Source organism: Apteryx rowi, unplaced genomic scaffold (genome assembly GCF_003343035.1).
Source record: "Apteryx rowi isolate R43461 unplaced genomic scaffold, aptRow1 scaffold_283, whole genome shotgun sequence".
NCBI lineage: Eukaryota > Metazoa > Chordata > Aves > Apterygiformes > Apterygidae > Apteryx > Apteryx rowi.
In genome coordinates, this window is record NW_020449230.1 from 96,508 (window position 1) to 106,116 (window position 9,609).

Here is a 9,609-nt window from a genome sequence, read left to right on the forward strand (position 1 = left end):
CCGCCGCGGCCGGGACCGGGCTCCGCTCCCTGCCCCGGGGAGGGATCCTGGGGCTCGGGGCGGCCGCGGCGGCCCCCGGCGAGCCGTGGCCCCGCGTCGCCCGGGCGGCATCGCTCCGTTAGCGGATGGCCGGAGATCCCGGCGGAGACCCGACGGGGCCGACACGCGTCGGATKCCGCTGGTGCAGGCGGCCGGCTGCGAGGCCGCGGGTGGGAAAAGCGGGATGTGTCCGCCAGCCTCACCTGCGCCGGATCCTCCGCACCGCCGCCGCCGGGAGAAAGGGCTCGCGCTGAGACACCCCGAGCCCCGCGCCGTCCTTCCAGCTATATTTAGCGGGGCCGGGCTCTTATCCGGGTTACTCACTTGTTTACCAGAGCTGGATTCCAGCAGCCGGAGGGGGGGTCATTCCTGCCGTGCCGCCGACGCYGCCGTCCCAGGGGACCGGCGCGGACGGCCCCCGCTTGCCTCCGTCTTGCGGCTACCGTGGGCCAGCGGCTCGGCAGGATGTCCTGGCCGGCCGCGTCCTAGACCCAGGGACAGGGGACGTCACTGCCTTCCCCCCCCCCGAGTGCTTCCTGGTGTCTCAGGGCCTGGGAACGTTTGTGCACAACCCCGCGGTGCTCGGGAGAAGAGGATCCCAGAAAAAGGCTGGAGAAGAGCTGGTTTGCCAGGCAAGTGCCCCCCAGCAGCCTCCCGGGGGGGGGGGCCTCCCTTGGCCGGAGCTAAAGTCCCCAGGCCCAACCGTCCATCCTGGAGGTCACAGCCTGCCCCAGACACATCCGCATTTGCACCCACGGGGTTTTCCCAGCCTGGCTTCTCCCGCTGGGGCTGTGGAGGCCGGCGAGCCCCTGTGGGCATCTGGGCGATGCCGGGGAAGCCTGAGTGGGAGGTTTTTGCCTGCTGCCACCTCGGAGCCGCAGACGCGGTTCGTTATTCCCTCGGTCTGGAGCAGAGAACAGCACAGTAGACGGCCAGGAGGAGGGTGGAAACCYGGCCGAAGAGCTCCTAGGGTGGCGTCCGGGCATGCCGTGATCACAGCCGAGGTGCGGCTGGCGTGCAGGGGTCACCCCGCTCCGATCRGCATCCAGCTGCCCTCATCCAGATGCTGCCGGGATGTGCCGTCCCCTCTGCCACCCTGCCACYGCGCCAGGCACGGCGGCGCTGGCGGAGGATGTGGACACTGGGGTGTTGAAGGTGGGATGCTYGCAGCGCCGGGCGCTGGCATCTGGCACAAACCCCGCTGAGCCGCTGCCGGCATCGGCATCTCCGGGAGCTGACAAGAGGCTGCACTGCCCTGAATCCGGCTGGCCGCRTGGACGTGGAGCCGGCTGGCTCCTTGGGGCGTCCCTGCGTGGTCTGGGAGCTGCTTTTCCCTGCTGGGGATGCTCAGAGCACCCCGGAGCCGAGCGGGGCTTTTCCCCCTCACCCCGGTGCTCACTCGGGTACCAGGAACCAGCTCCATCTCCCGCCCCAGCAGGCGCCCGGGAAGCGCCGTCCCCAGCCCCGGCACCCCTGGGTGCTGCGAGCCGTTTCCCGCACGAGCAGCCTGGAGCCGCTGTGCTCTGCTTCCCGGCACCAGCCGCCGGAGCCAGCCGGGCCCTGCGAGCAGTGCCTGGGGAGCCGGCGGGGGGGGCCGGGGCTGGCCCGGCCTGGCAGGGAGCCCGGCGCTGCGGGGGGAGGCGAGCGGGAGCTGGGCGGCCCCGAGGCACCGGGGCAGGTCGGAGGGGCTGGGGCAGATGACCCCCACCCAGGTCACGGTCACTGCCGGGGGCACATCTGAGCCCAGCCAGGTGCCCAAGCGATGGGAGACCTGCAGGATGGACCCTCCTGGGCTGGGACCAGCCCCGGGTGCTGTACRGGCTCGTGCCACCGTAGGGGACGCAGGGGACAGCTGCAGGGGACCTGCTTGTCCTCAGGGTGCTGATGGCGGCTGGATACGGTCCCCTTTGGGRGCTGGGGGCACGCGGGGCTCCGCCAGTCTAGCTCCTAGCGGGCACCTGTGCAGCAGCCTGGTGTTGGAGACAAGCAAGGAAGGTGCCTAACTGCTGCTTTTGGGTTTTTTTTTTTTGTTTTTTTGTTTTTTTTCCCCCAAACCCAGCTCCGGCCCGGCCTTCGTGCACTTCCTGTGCTGCCCTCGAAATAACCCCTCAGCCAAACGGCCGCTCAATGGCTTTAAATAACCCACAGGAAGGAGAGGCAGCGGGATGTGTCCCGACACTGCCTCCGGCCCGGCCTGGGGAAGTCCGGCAGCATGGAGAGGGCGGCACGCGTGCGCTGGGCTGAGCCCGTCCCCGCATCCCGGCCAGGCGGTGCTGTCACCTGTGGCCAGGCRAAGCCCCCGGCCTGCGCGGCTGGAGGTGGTGGGCACGGGAATCTCCCGAGTGTGAGTTCCCATGGCGTTTGCGGAGCCAGGGCCGGATCCTGCTGGTGGTGCCGAGATCAGCAGGGGTGGATTAGAGCCAAGGATGAACTTCAGAGGAGCATTGGAAATGCATCCGAAAGCTGGTCCTCATGGTCCAGCCTTGTCCCCCCCACCAGGAGAGCCCAGCTCCCCGTGTCCCCGTCTCCAGAGATACCAGCACCACGCAGGGAGCCTGTCCTTGCACGCCGCAGCCGCCAGCTTTGGAGGACACACTGGGCATCTCTGGGGCAGCTCCCCGCTGCCTGCCAGTGTGGGGCAGGGTGAGCCCGGGGCTGCCTCCCACCCCGGCACAAGGCGGAGCAGCCGGTTCTGCAGCATCCGGCCTTGGCCGGGGCACCAGCACCCTGGAAGCGATGGTGAAACCGGTGAAACCATCTTTCAAGTGCCCCAAGGGTCCCGGGCTTCTCCTAGTGGGTTGGCACTGGGACCCACCAAACCAGGGCAGGGTGTCCTGCCCCACGGTTCCTCCTGGGGGAGATGGCAGCCGTGGGGCAGCCAGAAAGCCCCTGCGCAGCAGGGCTGGCTGGGGCCGGGGGCACGGCCGGCTCGCGGGGGCCGTAACGGGGCAGGATGCAGCGAGGCTCGCRGGGAGGAAACCACCGCACTGCCGTAATCCTTGGCCGAAGCGAAGGTTTCCTGGAGGCTGCGCTCCCGGGTGTTACTCACACACCGGCACTGCTGGAATGTAACACTGGCTTTTCCCTGCGTGCTGAAGACCAGCCCTGCCCTGATCCTGTCCCGGAGCTGCTTGGCCTCAGTGCAGAGGAGCAGGGACACCCTAAGGACCAGACAAGCACGGCTGCACCCCTGCGACCAGCCCAGGGAGGGACCGACCCCAGCAGATCCCAGCTGGGTCCTGCAGCGCTCCCTCGCCGAGGCATCGGAAACCAGAGGAGGCCCACGGGGATCCCCAGCCTCAGCGACGCGGCTTGAAGGAGTGCAGCCTGCCCCCTCGCACGCAAGAGCGAGAGCCGCTGGGGCCCGAGGGGAGAGACCGCAGGCCAGGGAAAAGGGATTTTGCCCTGTAAGGGGATGTCCTGGTCACATCTGACACCCCTTTCCTCCTCCCCCTCAGAGGCTGACGCCCTGCAGCCCCCATTCCCTTTCATCCCGCGGCCAGGGCCAAGGGACCCGGCTGTGCTCCCAGCCCGGGGCAGCAGGATCCCAGCGGGGGCGTGCCAAAAATGAGGCCCTTGAGGGACTGCGCTGGGCCTGGGGTGGTTCACAGCAGCTGGGCCATGCTCGCGGAGCCAAGGGCGTCGCAGCTCCAGCTGGGACATGTCTCGCCTAGGACGGGTCTGGCAGAGGCGCTGGGAGCACGCGAGGCTGGGAGGGGTCTGGCACGGATGGTGGGAATGCTAGGGGCTGACAACATACGGGAAAGGGGTGACAACGCCTGCAGAAGGGGTGATGGTGAGACCACCCTCAACACCGCCCGGACCCCAGAGGAGCAGGGACAAGACTGGGGAGCTCCCAGTGCCGACCCAGTACAGGACTGCCCAAAGGTGATGCACAGGCTGCTGCAGCGCCCATGCACAGGATGCCACGGCTTAAGTAACCCTTGTTTATTTGCGTCAAAGTCTCAGGATCCCTCAGAATAAAAGGAAGGAGAACGAGRAAAACCCTCAGCAAGAGTCTGCTGGAGTCTGTGTACCAGGCCAGGCAGAGGGGACGTCCAGGGGACAGTACGTGAGAATGGGGAACAGACCCCCTGCGCAGCCTGTACGGCCGTGGTCCAGARGGGAGCTGAGCAGCCCCTCATCTACGGTAGCGGTAACGCTTGAAGTGGAACCAGAGCTGGAAGATACCGTTGGCAAACTGACAGCGGAAGCCGTGGCGGTGGGAATACTCCCACTCCCGGTTGACGATCTTGAAGGCAATGTCCTCGTAGGGCGGCCCAGCGTGGAAGCGCAGGATGGCAAAGTCCTTGTTGTCCTGGCAGGCCTCGAGGAAGTACTCAGGCGTGGAGCGCTTGTCGATGAGGTCAGGGTAGAAAATGTTGAACTTGTAGCCCTGCACGATCTTGGGCGGGGGGTTGTCAAAGTCATAGTGGGTCTGGTTGTACTTGTTCCACTCGAAGCCTGTGTGTACGCGGTTGAAGAAGCGGGGCTTGCGGGGCCGGTACTTGTCAGCCCAGAGATAGGCCTTGCCTGTGAGGGGCATTTCCACGCTGAACTGCGCCTCGTCCGCGCCCATGCCCTCCTTGGCCTTACGGAAGAAGATGTCATCGGCGCTCTCGGTGGCATCACCTGCAGGGAGGAGAGGCAATGGTCAGTCCTGCAGAGCTAGCCAGGCCCGGTCTGCAAGGACACAGCTCTTGGAGGGCAGGGGAGGGAGAGCGCAAGGGACCAGCAGGCTCTGGGCAGGGGATGTGGACATGGACACAGACATACACACGCCCTCGTGGTGGGCACTGGGCTGAGGTGCACTGGGGCACTCATCCAAAACACCCTTCCTACTTGTCCRCAGCCCACTGAAACAGCTTGATGGTGGAGCTGGGAGCGGGAAGGACCAAATTCAGGTACCAGCAAAGAAAGCCAGCAGCCTGAGCCACGTTTCCCTGCTCTCAGTCCAGGCCATGGTCCCCTTCGCCACCTGGGGGATCTCTCTGCCAGTCTAGCTCCGGATGTGTGCTCCAGCCCCAGCTCTTGCTTACCTTTGCCTGAGGGCAGAGTTCACCYGCTCCCTCCAGCCCCACAACCCCGAAGCGTGTGCAGGCTGCAAGGCTGGTGGGCGCAGGGTCTGGCTGCAGAACGCCTACCTGTGACCTGGAGCTGCTGACGCAGAAGCAGCAGCCGATGCAGGTCCTCTTCGGCCTCCAACACGTGGGCATCGAAGGGCAGCTCGTTGGTGCCCATCAGCCGGGGGCTGTACTTCCCCGCATCGTAATCATCCAGGCTCTGCTGGATCAGGTCCTCCTCCATCAGCACGGCCTCCCCTTCTGCGTCTCCCTTGGCCTCTGACTCCGTCTCTGTCCCCGCCTCTGAGGATGGTCCTGGCTGTACTACAATGGTCTCCTCTGGGTCCAGCCTGTGGGGAAGAGAGAAGAGATACCTAGGACGGAGATGGTACCCTAGTTCTCTCCTCCCCTGAGGTTTGTCTCAGGAAGGATGGGGGCACCAGGCTGCATTTGCCCTCCTGGTCTGGGAAGACCTAAGGATAGAAGATGCCAGGTGCCTCCGGGAAAGGCCCAGCTGGCTGTGCTGCCCTGGGAAGGGGCTGTGTACCTGTCACTGGGGGAGGCCAGCTCCCTCTTGATGATGGGAAAGAGTGGCTCGCTCTCCACACCCTGCTCCTGCTTCAACTTGTACAGCTTCTGGCGCAGCACGTCCTGGTGCCGCTCCCGCAGCCTGTGAGGAGCAGATGAGCAGTCAGGTCAGACCTAGCCARGCCACTCCGTGCCCACACAGTGCCCAGAACTATGCCAGCCACTGCATCAGGTAGAAAACTGCTGGGTTTTGCACAGCGATGGGGCTGAATAACCCTCCCACATGGAGGCCTCGCTGTAAACATAACTGTTTGAGAAGGGACTGAGTGTCCAGCCCGTCTTCCCTCTTGGAAGAGCCAGCCAGCTCAGAAAAAGTAAAAAACACCTCCATCTATGACTTCAGGTTTGTGTGTCTCCAGCTCTGCTCACAGCAGGCCTGCATTGCCTTCCACACCCCTGGCTGAAGGACAAGTCTCTGCTCTCACCTGGCCCGGGCCATGTAGGCCTTCAGCTGCTGCAGCAGGCTCTCCCAGTAGCCGATGTCGAGATTAGGTCCACCCGCTCGGATCTTGCTCTCAATGCCTTGGTAGAGCACTTGTAGCTGGTTGTACGTCTTCCCCTTGAACACGGACTGCACATCCGAGCTGACGGAGGCATTGACGCCATCACGACGCTCCCCTGCGTGGATGAGCAAGGGCAGCTGGTCAGTCTCTGAGCGCTCAGCCCATGTTCACCCAAGCAGTCTTGGGTTGCAGTGAACAATGGAAGGCTGGACCCCAGCAGAAGATCCATAGCCTCCATCCAGCACATCCCCCAAGAGCAATTAGAGAACCTCTCCCAGCCTGAAAGCATGGGGCAGACCCTATGCCCTGCTTTAACCATTGCTCACACTCCCCTCCGCACCCACACCATGCCGTGGGCTCCGTCCTCCCGCTTACCAGGTCCTCCTTTCCCAGAGGCCTCCAGTTTGCGGAGCTTGGCTATCTCATCCTCCGTGATGATGGTCATGTCCCTCCAGAAATCCACATTCTTGCCTTGCTCCAGCTCCATGTAGACCTGCAGGCAGGAGACAAACAGGACATCAGGCACCTGTTCTGGACCATGGGCTGAGCTCAGCCATGGGCAGGGAAGTGGAGCTAAAGCGAGGGAAGAGGCAGAGAGCCTCGGCACAGGGGGGCTGCAGAGCTGGCACCTGGATATCCTCCACCAGATCCTCCATGTCAGAGACAGTCAGGCCGTTCAGGAAGGTGTAGGGCTCATGCATCTCCACGGCCAGGTCATCATCCTCTGCACTGATGTACTTGGCCAGCAGGTCAATAGGTTTTGCTCTCCCGTCCCGAATTCGGATCTTAGATCTGGGTGAGAGGAGAGGGATGGTGAGCGGTGCCTGCCATGCCCTGCTCCCCAACGGGCATGCCCCTGTGAGACTGGCGCACCTACCGCAGCTTGGCCTGCTGCAGGTGGAAGTTGTCCTCCTGCTCCTCCCAGGTTTTGAAGTGTTCTGCCTCTTTCTCCCGCTGCAGCATCTCCAGCTCCTGCTCACGCATCGCCTTCTCTCGCTCCCGCTCGAGGCGCAGCTGCTTCACCTGCTCGGGGCAGAGCAAGATGTGAGGCTGCAGGGGCTGGGACACCCACACAGGACACACACTCGAGGACATGGCCTTAAACACCCTCACCGAGCTGCTTCAGCTCCGGCAATTGGCCCCAGGCTCCCCAGAGAGTCACGCGCAAGAGAAGCTAGCTTGGGCTAGGTGGGGCCAGGATGCTCACTGCCAGCCCTTGGGAGGGCAGGGGACATGGGCACGACAGAGTGCCTCAACGCAGTGACCTGACACTCGTCCTCCCGCAGCACCTCCCAGGTTGGATTCAGTCCCAAGAAAAGAGCTTCACCATGGAAGTCACAAGTGTGCAGCACCCCCATCCCATGTCCTACAGCCTGCAGGCACCCCCAGCGAGAAGAGCAGGGCGACTTCCAGGTGGTGGACTGGGATAACTGGGCTGTCCACTGGAGGGAGCACAGCCCTGCCACAGGGATCGCTGTCAGACGGTGGGGAGGGAGGGAGGGAGGGAGGGAGGGGGCATCTGTTCCCACCTTCTGCAGCTCCAGGCGATTGTCCTCCTGGATTCGCTTGTTCCTCTCCTTCAGGTCCTTCTCATCCAGGTGGCTAATTCCCTTCTTCTCCAGCGCCTGAAACCAAGTGGCCAAGAGGAACCATGAAACAAAGCAACTTCTGCGGCCTCTCAAAGGGTGGCAAATACCACCACATCCACCCGCTTCCGCTGCTCCAGCAAGCTTCGATCATGTAGATCTCTCACTCTCTCAAATCCCACTTCTGCAGCCTCTCAACAAAACCATTCTCAGCCAGAACTGACCGGGCTCTTGGCAGTCCGTCCCTCACTCAACAAGGGGCAACATGAGCACTAAACACTCCTCAGCATTCAGCTAGCAGCTCCCAGCAGGTTTGGATCCCTCCATCCTGCACTCTGACCTGTAAACATTAGTCTTTAAAAGTAAGGGGATAAAACCCCACTGAGCTGTCAGAAACAGCCTGCTACTGCCCTAGACAACACCTTTGCCCTCGCCTGACACCCCACTGCTCCATTGTCCCATCCTGTGGCAGCTGCGTAGGGACAGTCTCCTTCGAGGCAATGTGCAGAGCAGCCCCAAGCACCCTCCTACGACACATGGGGTGCAGAGGGAGAGCTCACCTTGCTCCAGATGAAGGTGCCCAGCAGGTTGTTGTCCCCAAAGGGATTGTCGGTGTTGGTGTAACCCATGTACTCCTCTCCCCACCCCATCTTCTCCCGCTTCTTCCTCTCCTTGGCTTCCTTCTTGGCCAGGCGGCGAGCCCGTTTCTCCTCAGGCGTCTCCAAGGCTTTCATGAGTGCAGCCTGCTTCTTCTTCTCTTCTTTCAACCTCAAGCGCTCCTGAAGGCTCAGCTGCTGTGTCTCCTCCCTGCCCTGGGAACGCGAAGGGGATGGAGAGCTGACAGAGGACACAGAGGACTTGGAACTAGCTCTCTTCCTCCGCCTCTCTCTGCTCCGGGCTCTCCTCTTGTTGCACTCTCTCTCCGAGCCTGAGCTGGAAGAACGACCCCGGGACTGAGAGCAGTGTTTTTTCTGGCTTTTATGGTGCTGGTCCCTACTTTTGGTTTTCTTCTTTTTCCATTTTTGCCTCTCATCTCCAGAGTCAGAGCTGGGGGAGAAAAGTAACGTTTGAGTTCAGAGCAGATTGCCGGCTTCAAACCAAAGCTGCCTCCTCGTGTCGAGGGGGGTCAGGCTGGCCAAGCCTGCGCCCCCTGCGCGGGGCTCCTTGCCCGCACAGAGCTGGGACGGGGTCCCGGCGGGCGAAGGCAGCACAGCCCCGGCTGTTTGGCAACGCGCTTCCGCCCAGGACTGGCACGGCAGGACCTGCTGGCAGGGCTCCACACGCAAGCGCTCTCCCAACAGCCACAAAGGGATGGTTTTAGCTGCGTCCGTAGGCGGCTCTGCAGCCGGCGGGTCAGCGCGGCAGCTGGTTCAGGAGGCGGCGGGGGCTGCAGCCCCCCAGCAGAGCAGCCTCCCGCGAGGTCTCGACACCTGGGATCCAGGTGGGACCTTCACCACAAGCTGGGCCCCGGCTCTGGCTTGGCCGTCGGGTGCCGCAGCCGCTCTCCCGGCCCGCGGCGGCACCGGGGCCTGCGGGCGGCCGAAGGGCTGACGGTTTCCAAGGGGTTGACACCGCGGCCCAGGCTCTCGGCCACGGCCTGGAGCCCCGTTCGCACGGGGAGCCGGTCCCCCACTCCCGAAAACCCCCATTCACACCGCGGCCGGTTCCCCCCCATGCCCAAGCCCCCTTCGCACCACGGCTCGGCCCACCCCAGCAAGCCCGGGCCGTACCGGGGCCCGGTTCCGGTTCCGCCCCCGCCGCTCACCCCGGGCTCGGCTCCCGGCGGCGTCCCCCGCTCCGGCTCCGGCGCCGCCGCTTCTCATCGCTGTC

The 9,609-nt window shown here is 63.8% G+C and overlaps 2 protein-coding genes across 2 annotated transcripts in view; both read right to left on the bottom strand.

Moving 5' to 3' along the window:
- Nucleotides 1–391, bottom strand: part of TBXA2R (thromboxane A2 receptor) — an 8,639-nt gene extending 8,248 nt beyond the window's left edge. Inside the window, exon 1 of the mRNA XM_026068949.1 lies at nucleotides 243–391. The gene's annotated coding sequence lies outside the window, so the exon portion shown is untranslated. The remainder of the gene's footprint in view (nucleotides 1–242) is intronic.
- A 3,581-nt stretch (nucleotides 392–3,972) lies between these two features.
- Nucleotides 3,973–9,609, bottom strand: part of CACTIN (cactin, spliceosome C complex subunit) — a 7,029-nt gene continuing 1,392 nt past the window's right edge. Inside the window, exons 2-11 of the mRNA XM_026068950.1 lie at nucleotides 9,545–9,604; nucleotides 8,340–8,826; nucleotides 7,723–7,818; nucleotides 7,071–7,216; nucleotides 6,823–6,985; nucleotides 6,569–6,686; nucleotides 6,116–6,308; nucleotides 5,650–5,772; nucleotides 5,184–5,452; nucleotides 3,973–4,671 (exon numbers count right to left, since the gene is read on the bottom strand). Coding sequence (XP_025924735.1) covers nucleotides 4,181–4,671; nucleotides 5,184–5,452; nucleotides 5,650–5,772; nucleotides 6,116–6,308; nucleotides 6,569–6,686; nucleotides 6,823–6,985; nucleotides 7,071–7,216; nucleotides 7,723–7,818; nucleotides 8,340–8,826; nucleotides 9,545–9,604 — 2,146 coding nt within the window. The 3' untranslated portion in view covers nucleotides 3,973–4,180. The remainder of the gene's footprint in view (nucleotides 4,672–5,183; nucleotides 5,453–5,649; nucleotides 5,773–6,115; nucleotides 6,309–6,568; nucleotides 6,687–6,822; nucleotides 6,986–7,070; nucleotides 7,217–7,722; nucleotides 7,819–8,339; nucleotides 8,827–9,544; nucleotides 9,605–9,609) is intronic.